Source organism: Oculina patagonica, chromosome 2, assembly GCF_052425735.1.
Source record: "Oculina patagonica isolate OP01 chromosome 2, crgOcupat, whole genome shotgun sequence".
Classification (NCBI taxonomy): Eukaryota; Metazoa; Cnidaria; class Anthozoa; order Scleractinia; family Oculinidae; genus Oculina; species Oculina patagonica.
This window is the reverse complement of record NC_135759.1, coordinates 12,593,721-12,612,739: the sequence shown is the minus strand read 5'-3', so window position 1 is coordinate 12,612,739 and position 19,019 is coordinate 12,593,721. Positions and strand designations below refer to the sequence as shown.

At 36.3% G+C, this 19,019-nt stretch overlaps 2 protein-coding genes across 3 annotated transcripts in view; both read right to left on the bottom strand.

Moving 5' to 3' along the window:
- The window catches only part of LOC144638762 (ATP-dependent RNA helicase DHX58-like), a 45,321-nt gene extending 40,998 nt beyond the window's left edge, over positions 1 to 4,323 (bottom strand). The window contains exon 1 of the mRNA XM_078498024.1: positions 3,847 to 4,323. Coding sequence (XP_078354150.1) covers positions 3,847 to 4,141 — 295 coding nt within the window. The 5' untranslated portion in view covers positions 4,142 to 4,323. The remainder of the gene's footprint in view (positions 1 to 3,846) is intronic.
- Positions 4,324 to 7,168: 2,845 nt separating this feature from the next.
- LOC144639024 (rhotekin-like) overlaps positions 7,169 to 19,019 on the bottom strand; it is a 93,589-nt gene continuing 81,738 nt past the window's right edge. The window contains exon 10 of one of the 2 annotated variants that reach the window (XM_078498292.1): positions 7,169 to 8,006. In XM_078498292.1, the coding sequence (XP_078354418.1) occupies positions 7,819 to 8,006 (188 nt within the window). In that variant the 3' untranslated portion in view covers positions 7,169 to 7,818. The remainder of the gene's footprint in view (positions 8,007 to 19,019) is intronic. The other variant, XM_078498297.1, reaches the window with a different exon arrangement.

Sequence of the window (19,019 nt, the reverse complement as noted above, 5' to 3'; positions counted from 1 at the left end):
TCACAAGTAATCTGGGTTCAGGAACTACCTGCTTGAACAAGAGCAAATGCGATGGGCGCTAAATAAGGTAGAGGAGCTGTCAAACTGAACAAAGCGAATAATTTACTAAAGAGTGAGAAATACGGAGTGTGCTAAAAAATTAAAAAGTTCATTTCAGGCTAAAAAAGCTGCATTCGAAGACGATAAGCTCGCCTATTTTGAAGAAGTACAAAGGCAAATCACTGCGCTGTACTCGGAACCTCAGTCCGGATGATGAAGTTTAAGAGGGAAGTGAAGTCTTCGAATCGAATGTAATACAATCTGTTATGCACTCTTGCCTTACAAAAATTTAATGGGTGATGAGGCTCATGAGACAAATGAAGTTGTTGAATTGAATGATGAGGCTCAAGAGGCAAATGAAGATGTTGAATTGGATAATATGGCTTATGAAGCAAATAAAGTTGTTGAATTGGATGATGGGGCTCAATTGCAAGAGGCAAATCAAGTTGTTGAATCGGATGACGAGGCTCAAAATGAGGCAAATGAAGCAGTTGAATTGGATTTAGTATAGAGCTTTGACAGTAGCCCATTCCTGGAGAGGCGATAAATCCTTTTTTTTTTTAAAAAAACATGCTATTTCACAATGTTTCAGTTATCAGGAGTTATGTTTCACAATTTAGAATTCACCTGTTTTCAAAGATGAAAATTAGCTAAACACTAACGTTCTCGATATAAATTGAAATGTGCACATTCCCAGTATGACAGCATCCTTTTTTTAAACAAAGTTGTGTCAGAACAAATTGTAATTGAGATCGCAAATGCTATCATCTCCCAGTAGAATGGGCGCATTTATTTGCATGCTCTCAAACTGGCATTATGGAAACAGATTAGAGTGGTCACGCATCTGAACCCTTCCAAACTTTTTAGTGATCCCCCCTTTTGGGCCCTCAGTTACTACTGATACCCCCTCCTGTTCATCTGAATATCAAGTGTTCCCCCCAAAATTCTCCGCTTCCCCCAGGCGATAAATAATGACCGGTCCCTTAAACTTCAATTTTGAGTAAAAACTGTCTTTTATCGGCCACTTTTTTTTCCAAAACAAAACACTAGTTTCCATCATTCAAGAAATCAGATTCTTTAATAAAAAACAGTCAAAATAATTCTCGCAATGTTGTGCCGTACGTCCAAACTAAGCATTTCATTCAGTTTCACTTTCGCACTTGTTATCACAAAGAATTCGAAATTCTGCTGGGAATCAACGCAGAGTTTATTAATTTATTATACCGATACTGTCTTTCCGTCAAATTGTACTATCCTACGAACAGAGTTCTTTTCAAAACATTCATTGGGAAGCCGAAATCGATTTAAAAGTGTTTAGCTTCGTCAGTGATAATGCTTTGGCTCGATTTTACATTTATGCTATATTTACTACTTCAGTTTCTTTTATTGAATATCTTCAGTGTAAATTTAATATGCTGAACTTTTCTCTGAGTACGGTTCATTTAAGCGAAGCGATTTTATTCCGAATTTATAAATGACAAACAGAATTTTACACTTTTGCTAACCCGTCGATCGATTCAACCTTGAAATGACGCGCGTATACAAAGAAAGATTTTGTGACACAACCTTTCTAGGTTTCTTTTAAAAACAAACAAAGCAGGAAAAAAATGTTATTCACCAGCCTAGGTCGGTCCGTATTGGGAAAAACTGAGCCAAGTTTAAAATAAACGCCGGGGGTGTTTAATTGAGAAAATACGGTAATTTTATATTTCTTGGAACAATGGAAATGATGTGGAAGTGCTCACAAGCAACCAGCTAAAAAAAGTATTTGAAGCAACGTGGTCTCAAGATAACTAAACGAGTTCTGCCAAAGATGTTCTGGAAGATAATGAAATTTCATAACAAAACTTCAGAACTTCAGAATCAGAGTCAAGTGATTCTGATGGAGAGAACGCAAACTTTTTAATCTTCTTTAAAGTAATGTTTGTGCCCAATGAAGAAATCCAACACGTAAATTAGGTAGGAAGTGAGGGGGAGGGGAGCGGGGCAGGGTAGGTGCCGGAGGGAGGGGTGAAACTAATTTCTGCTTAGTGAGAGGTGTGTGACTTTATTTTGAACCGTATTAACCGCCCCCCCCTCCCTCCAGATAGTCATTGCACAATCCCTAATAACAGGCAACAGGTGGCCTCTTAGCATCCGAGGTGAGTGAAAACAACATCAGGTGCGGATTTGAATGCGACTAATTCGCCACCCGGCCACCTGAATCCGTCATGAAAAAATATACAAACAAGTAATAAACAACTACGAGCACTGTTGCCAAATGAAAACGCTGCTGTTTTAGCTAAAATAAAGTTATCTTCTCCGCTCCCAATACTCTTCGTTCTCAAAAGTACGTTATTTTTGCCTCCCCCAAAAAACTAGGGCTTTAAGGCGTTCCTAAGTTTTAATATGTATCGCATTCAATAATTGTTAGCAGTTCTTAGTCTCCTTCACATCTATCTTATCTATTTAGTGCTTTCGCATTGAAGAGGGTAAACAAGAACATAAAATGAAAATACATGGTAAATAGGAACATTAATAGCAGGTACGTTGATGTTATAATTAGACAGTTTCGCAATAATATGACCACTGCCTTTTCCAGTAAACTTGGGAAAAGAAACCCATTGAGTTGACCAACTAAAACTTCTTTCACTCAACCAGAAACTAGGCTTTTGTACATTATGCTTTTGTTTCCCCACTAAAATGCTCCACCTTAATGCTCCATTTTTCCCACTAAAATGCTCAGTCTCCCCCATAAAAGTCACTAAAATGCTCGGATAATGCTCATTATACAAACATTTTTTAATTAATTTCAGTTTTTAACATAGTGTTAACTGTTAACACTTACAAAAACGTTCAAGTGTTGTTAGTAACAACAACAACGTATACAAGTTCATAAATACAGCCAAAAAAAACATAATCTACGAAATCATCTACGAAGCTAAGTTAAGAAAGTAGGTGACTATCTCTACAAAAGTTTTTTGTTGTTGAATTTTGAGTTTTAGTCTTCATTTCTCTAAAAAAAAATTAATTTCTTTTTAATTTTCTCAGAAAAAAAATAAATTTCCCGGGAATATGCCACTAAAATGCTCGAATAATGCTCAATGCTTTTGCCTCACTAAAATGCTCGAAAAAATTCTAGTATAATGTACAAAAACCTACCAGAAACTCCCTATTTCTAATGTCTGTACAATATTTCAGATCCTGCAATAGGCAGGACAAAACACATTTTGGATCAAAATGTGCGAAATCTATGTTTCATTTCAGATAAGAAAGACTCTACTTTTTGGTCTGTTTTGTCGAGGAAAATCCCTCCCTCAGTCTGCGAGTCGAGCTAAACACTTTTGTTAAAGCAAAGCAGCGATACGAGACTGAACTCGCGTAAAACCAACAATCGTTAATGACACTGAGCTTGGAAAAACGATTTCAGCTGATTTCGAATTCTATGTTACATTACGCCCAAGAAAAATGATCACATTTGGCTTAAACAAGTTATTACATTTGCGGCGTAACAATAAAGCATTGCACCCAAATTAGGTAAGGAAAACATTATGCAATAATTATGAATTAAAACCATAGCAGTGTGACTTGTTTTGTGCGGCATTATGTCAGCCGCCTCCAGCGAAGATACAGATTGTTCTTACTTTGGCTCTGTGATTATCGAGTTATGGATGAACCAGGAAGCTCGGGAGGGCGCTTATGACGCTTGGGTTGCTCTCCTCCTCTCATAAAACACCAACGGTATCGACGAGAAGTTTCGACTTCCCACGGTTTATTTTATATTAAATTCGTAAGATATTAACTATAAAAAAGATTTCAATTTTTTACCTTTAAAGTGTGGGTCAAGAAGCAATGCTGACTGCTGATTTCCTACGTTTCTGAGCGCTCTAACAAGCCCGTCGAACGTCTTCCGTCCATTAGGTCCATTTTGCTTCTTGAGTTTCTCCAGCAGAGTCAGTGTGGCTTCTGTTTTGCCCTTATTCCTTTCATCGCATCTGATGTTCTCTTTATCGATGTTTGTTAGATTTAAGTAAGGCAATAGCTTGGTTGGTGCAACCTCCTTTATTAAATGTGGTGTTCTCTCATCAATAAGCTCAACCCAAGTTGCTTCCGAAGCTGCCATTGCCGCTCAGTCAACTAAACTGAGCGCTAAAGACCAAATATATACTCATAAAAAGCTTTTTTTAGGACATTATCTATGATCTCTTGCTATTAAACAGGTGTTTAATTTTTCCCTGAAAGACATTTTTCACTTTCTTAACTCGCACAACCGAAAAATTTTCTAAATTCGGCTGGGTAATTCCCAGCAAATTTTGTGCTGTCAAAGTTAAAATTCAACGTGAAAACTAAACTGACTTTTCGGCTTTTCCTGAAAAAAAAAAAAACGGTAAAAGGGAGGTTAAAGCTATTTAAGGTAAAATGGATCCGTATTTCATTTTCGTTGTTTTAGGAACTTCAGAAAACAAAATAAACTTGAAGTTTTGAGGTTCCGAGAAAATGGAAATAAATTTTTCAGGAGGTCTTGGGATAAGTAAATTCAGGAGATGTTTTTTTTGAGCCACTAACAGGGAAAAATTGAAATCATAAGAAGATATCGAATCACATCACTCTTTTCACCACAGGTAATCAAAGCGTACTAATGTATGAATAAGCGTTCGAGAGGATTTGAAACTCGACAAATGATAATTTCATTGATCAATACCCTTTCCCTGTCTTTCAAGCGCTTCTCTGAGTCCGCATTTAGGCGATTTGCATCACACTGTCATTCACGTATTAAGAGAGGGCTTACGGTTAAAAAAATATTGCCGGAAACCTATTAAAGAAGAACTCGCACAGAAAGACGCCGTAAGTAGGACCGTGACTGTCCTGCGAGCCCAGACGCATTTCCGGCTGTCGCTTGTCTCCGCCGAAAAGTTTTCAGTCGCTACTTTTCGGCGGAGACAAGCGAGAGCCGGAAATGCGTCTGGGTTCGCAGGCTGGACCAGGTTTGGTTCAAATTTGATTGCCGTTTGTCTTAGGACAAATAGACACTTTTTTTAATCGAATTAATTCACATTAGGTTACATTATCCTAAGTCGGCAGCCGGACTTATCACAAAATCCTCGATATAGTCCGAACGGACTACATCGGCTGTTAAAAAGCCTTCCGCGACGAAGGCTACGTTACATGTGAAATTATCTACTGCTTTATATTGAGGATTTATCGACCTCCGCAACAGTTGGTTGTTTTGGAATAAAGTTTTTCTTGAGAAGTCAGAGTGCCTCGCTAGAAAGAAACACTTCACTTGGCTTACAAGTGCCATCCCTTCAGAACAAAACTATTGCCAAATTTATCAGTCCGTCATGTTGCCATTTTTTATTAGTTACATTCGAAATTGAAAGTTTTTTTTCTAAATCTCCCTAGTGACAGATCTCAAAAATTAAAAAAAAAATCCCCAGGATGCAATATCAAGGTCAAACATTCACTTAAGTAAAAACTTCCCGTTATTGCAAAGAAACTTCTCAAACTCATTAATAATTCATCAAGTTAACACAATGAAAATCATAACCGTCACGGTGGTTTGGATACCCGATCTTAATTAGCATAGATGTTTACGATTTTATTTCTCCGTTTACTCCTTGGTTTTCGTTTCGATTGAGAAGATATATCAAACACTTGAGACAGTGTTTCATCACATTTCCAAACACCTCGACTTTTGTCAAAAATACTCCGCTGCGCGTCATATTTTCAACTCTCTTCTTGGTGTTTGGATATACCAGATATTGGATATTCCACATATTGGTAAGCTTCAGCGCATGCACAATTGTGAGGCCCGATTAGTTTAGTCAGACACTAAAATTTGACCACATGTTTTAGGATCGAGTACAAAGTGTTGATCCTAACTTTAAAGGCAATTTATGGCGTCGCACCGTCTTGTATTTGTAACTTAATCAATATTAGAGAACAAACAAGATTTAACATGCGATCGTGCAAGGAACTATTGTCGGAGCCATCAAGGGTAAAGACCAAGAAAATCCTTGGAGACAGATCGTTTCAGGTAGCAGCCCCTTGATTGTGAAATAAATTACCATCTGAAATAAGAGCGATCAGAAGCTACGATCTTTTTAAACGAGCAATTAGCATTTGCTTGTTAGAGCCTCTTTTAGCATGACTTCTCACGAATTTAAGTTTAAGATTTTGTTGTTTTAATTTTAATCTTAAGTTTTTAATTTTTATACTAGCAAATTTTTTATTGTATTTTTTTATATTTCTATTGTAAATTTATAGATTTTTTTATTAATTTGATTTAAGGCGCATTTGATCGTATCTATATGTTTATTTGCGCTGAATAAGCATTAAATTATTATTATACTAGTCGTAATCAAAGATTAGCGAATGCGTTCGACATCCCTTTGGCTGGCAAGGTAAAGGGACGTGATGTATTGTCACAACCACTCGGCATACAGAAAGTCAGCGTGAAATTTCATAGGGCTGATTTCAAAAAGAGGCTTGACCTTTAGCGTAATTAAAAATAATTTTGGTTAAGCGTTTATGTTTTGTCGTCGCAAAGCACTTCGGAAAACTTCACTTAAATACACTATTTGAAAACGTTTAAAACAGATGTAAAAAAGTAAAATTGTCTCTACATTTTCGATCGCCTTCTGCGGTCTTCTGATTTCGCGAGAGAAGAAAAAGTTGACACTATGGCCGCCCCCGCTGTAAATCAGTTTTTCTTTTCTGTACATCCGTTAATTAACTATTTCGCTTGATTTCTTGGCTCTTCCATCTACTAAATTGTTTGGAAATCAATTTTCGGTTTGGGATGTTTATGAAGAAAATATTCCCTGGCTGCTTGTGTTTTCTAATGGTTTCTGACCTTCTCTGCTTCAAGATGGAACGAGGACATACCATTATTAAAGAACTGTTAAAGCCAATTGTATAAACATAACAAAGCGAATTTATGCAAAAAATAATTAAGGCTCCTCCCCCAGTCGGGTTGCCTTGGGACTCCCCTCCCGCAGAATCCGTACGGACAGAGCGCAGGTGTACGCTGACGTTATAACAAAAATATCTCGAATCGTGGTGCTTCGCTGGCGTGCTTTGCGCGAGGGAGAAAAGAACAAAAATGAGAAAAATGGGAAAGCATAATAAAGATAGGTAATTACAAAAATGCCATAAAATCTATTTATTTTTTCATGACTTTTATCGAAAGAGCGTTTTCTTGTATTAACGTGAATTTCTTATATTAACAAAGTACTACACTTAGCGCATATCATTAAGTTACATTTTTGTTCAATCTTTTTGAATTATTGTATATTCTCGACATTATGAACAACATTAAGGTAACGTGACTTCGAAACGCTGCCGGGAAACTTCAACAACGCTTTCGCGGGGTGAAAAGCGAAATCAATTTGTTGGACTGCAAAAATAAATATTTTCTTCTGTAAATCAGGACTTCCAATAGTTCCAAGTAACCTGACATTTATCACTGGTGATATTCTGTGGATTAAGGCCATTTTTCAGGATTTAAGAACACTGGAATATTTCAAATTCAGCAAATGGTAATGTCAGTCAGACTTTGCTCCCTTTTCACAAATAAACGCGGCTAGTCTTATCCTGCAGCAGCTTCACACTTAAATATTGCTATAATTAGAATGTTTTATTATAAAAAAAAAAAAAAACAGTCATATATCTCAACCGAGAAAACTGAGAAAACAACCTGTAGTGAGGCCTTTACTAGTACGCTATTTTCGACTATTTCTTCGGCCACTTTATCTTCCCAGAACAACTTCAAGGTTGTGTGCATGCAGTATTGAATAGTTAAATTGTAGTTTCATAATTCAACACATTCTCGTCGGCTCCTTTTTTCTTTCCCTTTATGAAACTTCTGTTTTGGGGGACTCTTCTTTGCCAGATGTCATATGTACATTCGATGCTCGACGAATCCGCTGGAATTGATTTCAATTCCCCAAGGGGTACACGTTTCCCATCATCATTCTTGACAGTTCCTGTTGAGTGAAAGGAAAGAATCATATGTACAAATTTGAGTGCGTTTTTCTTACACCTGCTTTCAGTGTTACGTGCATAGCGGCTATCTTTCTATATCCTCTTTCGACATACTGCTTGAAATAAGCCAATCACAACTGCCACAAGTTCAGAAGGTCAAGCTTCAATGTTTAAAATTTCAGAATAAATAGTATTATCAATAATTTTTTATAGACAATCTATTACATTTATTGTATTTTTTTAATTGTTTCTGAAAAGCCCCCATGCGGAGGTGACAATAAAATTTGTATTAAGCTAGTGGGCTGTGATTGGTGGATTTCGATCGGTCTTGTTTGTTTAGCATGTCGAAAGATGAAAAGTCGAAAGAAACTGAAAATGGGTGTAAATATATAACTCGTTTATTAAACATCATATATTGCAGTTAAACGACTGATTTACGTACAATATATATACGCGAATAACAATACAAAATGTTTACAATTTCAAAATAAATTACAATTATGTTTAAATTTTAAAACTATAAACAATGCATGGTTAATAGTAAAGGATTTCATGAAGCGTTCAGCGCGACAAACTGGAGTGTGAAAAGATCTCTTAATTCCCAAACGCTGGGCCTGAAAACTGGCCATAGAAGGCACCAGAACATAAACTTCTAAAGGTCATTCGCATAGCGTGCCTCTGAAATGTGTTTGTTATTTCTCTAAATCTTCGAAAATCTTGCTATAAAATTTCGCAGTATTTCCTGATGAGAGGGTATCAACCTCCTGCCAATGCAAATTCACGTTGATAAGATTTGTGTATTGTATTTTCGCTTTTTACTAGGGCCTCTATTGATAACAGCTTTAATTGTAAAAGCTGATGGAGTCACTACCACTACCACTACTATTTTTTAATCCAACAAAGACAGTACTTCCAACTGACACACTTCCAACAACTCAAAAATGTAATCTATAAAAATCTTTTGCATTCGTGTAATAAATCTCTTATTCACCAAACTGGCTTGGGACCGTGCTGGGAGAATATCAGCCCGATATCTTATGAGTACGGACCGAGCGCACGAGTACACCCATAACGCTTGGTTAATAAGATGCGTGTATTGTATTGTTGGGGCGTGCCCTTACGCTCAAAATAGGAAGACAGCAGGCAGAGGACCGGCAGCAGTGGAGACCTCTTACGGAAGCCGGTCTACATCTCGTAGCGCGTATTGACCAGCTACAAATCTTTTCTTGTTACTTGGGCGTATCCCAAAGGGGGCCCAAGTTTAAAATTGCCCTTCGTTTTTGTTTTCTGCGTTCAGTCACAAATCGCCGTCGGGGCTCTAAAGCGCATGCGTCAAGTCCCAGTCTGCACAGTACAGATGCTGTCGTCGTTGAAAGTTTAATATCACGGATTCCATGATTTCTAGAGCGCTGAAATCACATACAAACGAACACGTTGTTCGCAGTAGACCTACACTGAAAGACGTCGAGCGTTCACGGAACGGGTTGGTCCTCAAGCCTTAAGCCTGGTTTTCACTAGCGACGCAAGCACAAGCGCAAGGATAATAGCTCCTATTTCTCCGTGAAAAAGGCTTCGACGCAAACGAAAGCACAAGCGCATTGCATTTGGATGCTTGTGCTTGTGCTTGCCGCAAGCACAAGCACAACGGTCAACATTTGTCCTTTTTGCGTGATCGCGCTTGTGCTTGCGTTGCTAGTGAAAACCAGGTTTTACGGGAAATCAATTTATGAGTGAACCTATCGATCCAGAATCGAGTTATATCAGATGAGCTATCAAATCTTAATCTTCAGAAGCGTCATCGTATTTTTAGATCGTGAACCAAATAGAATACCCGAGTAAAATACCAGTACGAACTTTAAAACGCCTGAGCAACAAGAGCAAAATGGTTAGAAAATTTGTTTACCAATGTATCAAACGTGACTTAATTCGCTTACAATAGGTGTACAATGAGCTACAATGCGCTCGAATGATAGAATTTAAATTATATATTCACTTGTGTCGGATTTTAAATGAAAAGTTATCGATTTCTTGAAGCGCTTGCATTACTTGAGTTTTCTTTTTTTCATTTTCCTTCCAGTGCCTTGGTAAACTGCACTTAATACAAATTCGGTAGCCTGCGCATTAAACTGTCGGGATTTCAAGCGCCTTGTCTCGCCACTGAATAAACAAATCCGGAAACATCCTATTGAGATTTCGCTTCCAGCAGAAACCTCATAGACAATAACAGTAATACTATATTTTATTGATTTTAAACTGAAAAATACATTTTAGAAGGACTATGGATGCATGTAAAATAACCTGTATTTATCAAGACCAGACAAGAACTAATATATGCAAATCGGCGAAGCGTGTTCATTGAAGTGATGCGATAACATCATCATGGTAAATTTTATAGTCTTTACAGCAACTTGAATACATGCATTTTTACTGAAGAGATTGCGACTGCTTACTCCAGTGTCAATGAAAGTAAATTTTTCATTCATAACTTATGCATTAAGAATGAACTTGTTTTCAAACTGCAGTTTTTTAATAGATATGTTTCAACACGCGACTGCGGTGATTTCATTTCATTCAGCACTACTTGAACTATCTTTTCATAAATCCTGTTGGCCAGATAGATGGACACGAATGCAATCAAATATGTTGAAAGTTCAGATTTTACTGTCAGAACATTTATTAGTTCCTAAAATTTATTACTTAAAGGTCAAATGAACATAATTTTCATAATGCCATTTCAACCAACTAAACGCTAAAACTATCCATTATTGAGGCCATCCCAATAAAATGTTTCGTTTCCCATCGCCCGACCGACCCATTTTTTTTTCAAAAAGTAAAAAAAAAAACAATTCCAGATTTACTAGTCAAAGAAGCAAGTAATTTAATTTACAAGCACACAACAACTGGTATGATGTGATGTCGACACTACGTTTTTTAAAGGCTGTTTAGACATTTGATAGTCGTGTTAATATACATCTTTTATAACGAACGAAAGACCACGTTTTCGAGTTGACTTAAAGCTGATTTCCAGTCCGTACTGCGCAGACTCGGGGTTTGTTTTCGTTTTTGTTTTGAATTCGTTGAAACGTTACACTTCGGTGACAGCATACATGAAGTTTTTTAGTCCGCCATTACAGTTCGTTTCGTTTAAGAATTTCCGATGAGCTGAAACGTCGGTTTGAAATAGCGTCAAGGTTCTTCTACTCCTTATTATCTGTTCTGCAAGGATATCTGGCGTTAATGATGAAGAAAAATGTAAGTTTGTCGCGGAATTTTTAGTTTTGCTTGTAAACATTCGTTCGTGTGAGGCTCACATAAACATTGCAGCCGAGATTGCGCGGTACGGACTGGAATTCATCTTTAAAGGAGAAGTTCACTCCAGAATGACCATTAATTTTCTTTACGCCAATATAAAGTTTATACAAAGATATGTTATTCACCAAAATTTCAGCCTCCAACGTGCGCTATAATCCTTCGAAATCTTTCCCAAAACTCGACAACTGAACGCCGCCATCTTGGAGCTGGTAATGTATGAATGACGTCAAAGAGCTCAGCCTGAAGTTTGGCAGGAAAATTTAAATACTCCAAACTCCTTGTTTCTTTGTAGTGGCTTTTGTTTGTCAAAATGCCTGTTTGTGTATCTCCATTTTGCTCAAACAGAGCTCCAAGAAATACAAAAAACAAAAAGTTTCGACAATTAAAATTTTCCCGCCAAACTTCAGGCTGAGCTCTTTGACGTCACGCATACATTACCAGCTCCAAGATGGCGGCGTTCAGTTGTCGAGTTTTTGGAAAGATTTCGTAGGGTTATAGCGAACGTTGGAGGCTGAAATTTTGGTGAATAACATATCTTTGTGAAAACGTTTTGTTGGCGTAAAAAAATAAATGGGTCATTCTAGAGTGAACTTCTCCTTTAAGTGCGACTTTCTAAAATTATCAACCAGACAGCGGAACAAATGGAATAAACGATTTCGCTCATATTTTTCCCATAGATAGGTCCTGGTGAGAAACCAAACAGACCGTAGTTAGTTTTTCCTAAGGGACCGGTCATTATTTATGTAGAGGGGGTGGGGAGGGAAAAATATGTTGGAAAGATCAAAATTTCTGTAAGGCCCCCCCTCCAGGCCATGTAAGTAGCAAGTGACCCCCCCTTCTTTATTCAATATTTACGTGATGACCCCCCCCCCCCACCTCATATCTCCCTTTATATGCCTCAAGTAATTTAGTATTAAATGCATGTTACATACAATCTTAATTGCACACTTGTTCTAATTCAAAAAGGCTGGATCAACACTTAGTCAACCAAGGCTTCTTTGCTATGGATACTTGTCCAGCAATACGGCAAATTTTTGGATGAGTTAAGTGTATAGTAAACATACCTCTATTATTAACTCCTTAACTTTGGAAAAGTGGTAGTTTTTACAAATTATGCTCTCATGGTGAACACAAATGTAATAACCATGCAAAATATAATTCCTTTCCAATGATTTTCCTAAAGTTGTAAAGGGATTACTTTGAATTCTTGTTGTCATAAATATCATGTTTTATTACTTCTTGGGCTATTGCAGTGATAATCATTTTGTAAAAAGAAAATAATTTCAGTCAAACCAGATATTAAAGCAGATTATAAAGGTCTGGTTTCTTTATTAACTAAAATTAATTTTAAGATAACAATGGAGTTTAGAGTGAAAACAGTATTTCTGTAAAATACAAATCACTAAAGTTGTACATAATAGTGGAGTTTAAACAAAAGAAAACAATAGAAATAGCATAAAATTGTACAATTTAGCATCTCACTGTTTCACATATGGTGTTTGCACTGTTCTATTTAACTGTTTTACCCACCTCAAACTGCTTATCCCCCCTAAACTTCTTTATAAAAAATTTTAGCCCCCCCTCTTGCCACTCTGAAATAGCCTTGACCCCCCCTTCTTTTTTTCCCTCCCCCCCTCTACATAAATAATGACCGGTCCCTAATACAGCTTTCTTTCGTAGAAATATGTCAAAAAAGATTTCGCCCCAATTGGGCTCAAAATCCACTTCCGGTTTGACTGATTTTATTGAAAGTTTGATCGCCTCGCGCGTTATACAGCAGCTGTTTATTGATCATTTAATAATATTTATTATGTAATTTGGTCTTTATTGTATGACTGAGCGAAAAATAAACAAATCAAGATTAATTTTAGCCTGAAACGGGGATAAATCCAAAGGCAAAATTTGCAAACGAGTAGCGAGCGAAATTATGCAGTAGAACTCTGCCATTTTTTTCTATGTGCGATAACTTAAAATATCGTAAAAACAGTTTTTATGGGTTAACTAGACACTTATCTAATTTGATATCCAAAAAAATCTCTGGGGAAAAGGATTTTAGTGGCCCGCTTTGGCCTGTATTTATCACTTATTTTGCCGATAATCTGCCGTTTTTGCGTGACAGCAATTGCTCTATGTGGACAATCAAAAGTACACAAAGGAAAATATCCCTGAAGAATTTCATGCTCCTGAAGCTGATGATGAAGAATGCGAAGAGTGAGATGTTGTGACATTCCGGTAAGATGCTTTAACGGCAAATATTCAACCTTAGAACAGTAGTGGGTCAAGTTACCGCATTACACTTGTAGAAATTTCCCAGCTGTTAAACTTTTATTGTTATTTTTGTTTATTTAGTTGTTTCTGTGTGTTAGATAGCAATTATGATAATATTCAATCTTGGTGGGCCTACTATCACGGTATTACAGTAATGGGTTTGTACACACAGTTTTTTTTCTACATTGCTGTGATATGACTGAGTTTACAATATGCTCGCTGAATGTAAGAGGCTTAGTAGACGACACTAAACGTCGTGAAACCTTTAGATGGCTACGTAACAAAAAATACTCTGTTTATTTCCTTCAAGAAGTGCACTCAACTGAACAAACCTCGAAACTATGGGCAAATGAATGGGGCTATAACGCAATATTTAGCAACTGCACCAGCTCCAAAGCAGGAGTCTGCATTCTATTTAAACAATAACTTTTCTTTTCAAATTCTCAAACAACGCTCCGATCCAGATGGAAGATTCGCCATAGTTGACATTAAAACAAACGAAAAAATCTTAACGCTGATTAACATTTATGCTCCGAACAAGGATGATCCTGATTTTATACAAAAAGTTATCGATCTCTTATTAGATTTTACTTGCGATGACATTATTTTTGGCGGAGACTTCAATTTGGTTCAGGATTTAAAAAAGGATAAGAAACGGGGCAATCCCAAAACCCATAGAAAAGCCGCACAAAGATTAAACGAAGCCGCACTTAACCTAGACTTGACCGATATATGGAGAGATATGCATCCTGACGATAACAGATTTACATGGAGACAAAAAAATCCCGAAATACATTGCAGATTGGATTATTTTTTGATTAACCAAGGTTTGAGTACATATGTCAAAAACACTGACATCAAACCAGGATACAAAACAGATCATTCTCTGATCACTCTTTCAATAAATTTACATGTCAATCCAAGGGGACCAGGTTACTGGAAACTTAACACGTCTTTGTTAAGCGAAATTGAATACATTGAATGGATAAAATCAACCATCGCAGCGGTACAAAAAGAATACGAGAATGATAACAATGTTGATGACTCGCTGCTTTGGGAAATGATCAAGCTGAAAGTGCGAGAAAGCTCTATAAGATATGCCAAGAAAAAGAAAACACTTTTGAAGAACCAGGAAGCCAAACTAGAAAATGAGATTACTCAATTAACGAAAGTTTTGGAAAGCGAAAACACCTCGTCGCACGAAAAAAGCAAAGCAAGTGAGTCTCTTGACAATACAAAGCGCCAGTTTGAAATCATTAATGAATACAAAACAAAAGGAACTATTATAAGAAGCAAGGCAAGATGGTATAATGAAGGCGAAAAAAACAATAAATATTTTTTGAACCTAGAGAAGCGACATTACAAACAAAACAATATTGGACAGCTTGAAACATCAGAAGAGACGCTTACAAAAGACGAAGACATACTTAAGGAGTGCAAGCGCTTTTATCAAACTCTATATACATCAACTAATCCAGGAATCGACCAAAATCAGGGCGAATTATTTTTTCCCTCTTCAGGCCACCAGAATAAACTAACTGCTAAAGAGTCACACTCCTGCGAAGGACTTCTCACTGAAAAAGAATGCCTGGAGGCGTTGCAGAAAATGAAAAATGACAAATCTCCTGGGAACGACCGCCTACCATCCGAATTCTACAAAGTGTTTTGGAAAGATATATCAACTGCCTTTATCAAAGCAATTAACCGTTCTTATAGCTGTGGAAAACTTTCAATTTCACAAAGAAGAGGAACAATTAAACTCATTCCTAAGAAAAACAGTATACTGAGTAAATTAAAAAATTGGAGGCCTTTAACTCTCTTAAACGCAGATTACAAGATTGCTTCAAAGGCTATTGCGAACAGACTTAAAACTGCTTTACCGAAAGTAATTAGCTATGACCAAACAGGATTTCTTAAAGGGAGGTCAATAAACGAAAACATTCGGCTGATAGAAGGTATCATAAGATACACAGAAACAGAACAAATACCGGGTCTTTTGTTATTCGTAGACTTCGAAAAAGCATTTGACACCTTAGAGTGGTCCTTTGTTAAGAGGACCTTTCAATTTTATAATTTTGGCCCATCTTTAATAAAATGGATCGAACTTTTCTACAAAGACATTCAAAGCAATGTACTGAACAATGGTTGGGCATCGGAATTCTTTAGTCTGGGTAGAGGGGTTAGGCAAGGATGTCCTCTCTCTCCATATATTTTTATTCTCTGTGCCGAGATACTTGCCAATGCTATGCGAAACAACAAAGACATAAAAGGAATTTTAGTAGAAGATACAGAGGTGAAAATAAGTCAATACGCAGATGACACTACTCTGATACTAAACGGTACCAAAAAATCCTTAGAGGCCTCGTTGCTCATGGTGGACGCTTTCTATAATATTTCTGGTTTAAAGATGAATAGCGAAAAAACTGAAGCTCTCTGGATCGGAGCGTTAAGCAACAACGAACAAGTTTTGTTTCCTGAAAGAAATCTAAAATGGGCCAAAGATTCAGTTAAAGCTTTGGGTGTGTGGTTCTCTATAAACAGTACAAAATCCTTAGCGTTAAACTATAAAGAAAAAACGGAGAAAATAAGGAACATGACTGAAAACTGGGCAGCACGGCGCCTAACTATGTTCGGAAGAATAACAATCATCAAAACGTTCTTAGTTGACGCCTCTTCCGACACACCATAGTGCTTTGAAAGACATTAACACTTTGTTCTATAAATTTCTATGGGACGGTAAAGGCGACAAGATTAAACGCTCAATAATGATAAATGACTACAAAGAAGGAGGTGCCAGAATGATAGACATTGTGACCTTTAACCAATCATTAAAGGTAACGTGGATAAAGAAATATCTAGACTTGAGTAACAATGGTAAATGGAAAAAACTTTTCTGTTCCACATTTCGTAAGCTAGGTATACACAATGCCTTTAAATGTAATCTAGATAAAAAGGATATACAAAAAATGAATATACAAGATATGTTTTTAAGAGAACTTCTTAAAATGTGGTCAAATATCACTTTTAAGAACAGTCCTTCGTCGTTTAATGACTTCCTCAACATGGATTTGTGGAACAATTCTTTGATACGAGTAGGAAACAAACCTGTTAATTACAAATCCTGGATTCATAAAGGTATTAACAAAGTAAAGCAGATCACAGAAAACAACCAGTTTTTAGGATACACAGACTTTCTTGCACTATACAATATTAAAACATCCTTTATTGAGTACTATGGCATAACAACAGCATTGAGTAAAATTCGAAAAGGTATTAATCAGCAACAGCCTATTGATGACCAGGACATAGAAAGCGAATGGTATGAAAAAATTGCAACTTGTAATAAAGTTAGTAGAACAATTTACAAAACCTTGGTGGCTACAGTACAAACTAAACCAGATAAAAGTCAAGCCAAGTGGACTGAAGACTGTAGTTTAAGAGAAATAGACTCAAGTACTTGGCAAAAGATTTATATCAAGCCTTTCTCTTGTACCAAAAGCTCAAAACTTAGAAACTTCCAATTTAAATTCAATCACCGAAGAATAGCAACAAACGCTTTCTTAAAATAGATTAGGATAACGGAGGATGACCTCTGCAGCTTTTGCAAGTCAGATAAAGAAACGCTTTACCATCTTTTTTGGAGCTGCCCTATATCACAGAATATCTGGCGAGCTTTGAATGCCTGGTTTATTTCTCGCGGATTACTAAACAAAAATGAAGAGATCAATCAACTTCTTGCACTAGGATTTAACACAGAGTCCTGCTCCATTTTGCTTGACTTATGTTCCTTAATTGCACGATATTATTTATACACTTGTAAATTGCAGCAGACGTTGCCACAGCTTTCAGCCGTTATTAAGATTATATACCACCATGCACGTTTGGAGAAACAAACACTCTCCAGTAAGGATTTTATAAATAAATGGAAACCTTTGATTGCCTTGACAACTGCTTAACGCAAGCTTACATATCAGCATATTGATCTGAACTCATAACTTTCAATATTGTAAACCCATATAAGGAACTCGATATTAGACCCATCTTTTTCAAAGCTGTGGTTACTCTGTGTATAGCTGTCTCTGAATTTTGTACATTAATGTATGTCAGTAGCTTATTTTTTTCTTTATTAATCAATAATATTTATTAACAATTAATGTAACTATGTAATCAAACTGTTGTAAGTAAGTAGTTAATGTGAGTATTGTAGATGTTTGTTTTCTTTCAATAAAAAAAAAAAAAAAAAAAAAAATTGCGTGACACAGCTGGTGGTAAACAGCGAATGAAATTATCGTTTTCAATGCATGTTTGACGCTCTTGTGAGAATTCCGTCAAACAACCTATGCAAAGAAACAAGTCATTTGGTGAACTATTTAAAAAGGTAAAGGCAATATTAGCTTTTTTCCCTTCGCCATTTCTGGAACCTTTGCGTGATCTCTACACGCTCTTGATCACAACATGCTAGATGGTTTAGTTCTGTGTTAATAGTTGTTTAAAGCTGTTGAACACAAACTATGTACAAGGAACTTTTAAGCATAGCGCATCGAATGCTTTCAATTGTCTCCCAAAAATGATTAGAGAGTCCAGCGAACAGAACGAGTTTTACCGCCTCTCTAAAGCTTATTTTAAGAAGAAAGCCGCAGACAACTTATTATAATTTCTTTTATCTTTCCATTTTCTTTTCATATTATCTTAACACATTGTATTTTTACTACGGCTCAACGTTTAGATTTTTTAACATTGTTAGTAAATTATTATACATTATATCATAACTTTTTATCATAGTTTTATTTATATTTTAGTCTTATATCTTAGTTTTTAATTCAGTTTGCATAGATGAGCCAATATTGTTGGAATGCAAATAAACCATTATTATTATTATTATTATTATTATTATTATTATTATTATTATTATTGATCATTCGATCATCCACAAAACTGGTCGTATAAAGGAAAGCATTCTCAGTTCAATTATTTTACGTAATAACGAGTCAATATTGTTTGGTTTATTTCTTTCCGTGATCTGAAGGAAACAGCGCAACAATTAAATTGTAAGTATTTGTCGAGTGCGATGATGTTGTCGTTGTTGTTTGTTGATGTGTTGTTGTTTCCTTTTTGTCTTAAATTGCCGATATTTTTCCAATTCATGTCCTTATAAGGAGAAAACTATAAAGCATAAAAAATGGGGAGAATTGTATACGGCCAATATATATCAACATTGAAGGTAATACTGAGAATTTTAAACAATTTTATGGTATAAGACAGATAAAACATAGCATTGCCTTTCTAAGTTATATGCAAAGTTCTATGTATTTTGTGCCCGAATAGTACGTTTCAAGGACCTGAAGCTTCGAATATGATTAGCGCCAGATTTTAACGCAATATTTGCATCAGTCCTGAATCCAGTGTCTTTGCGACCTGCAAATTTTATAATTAAA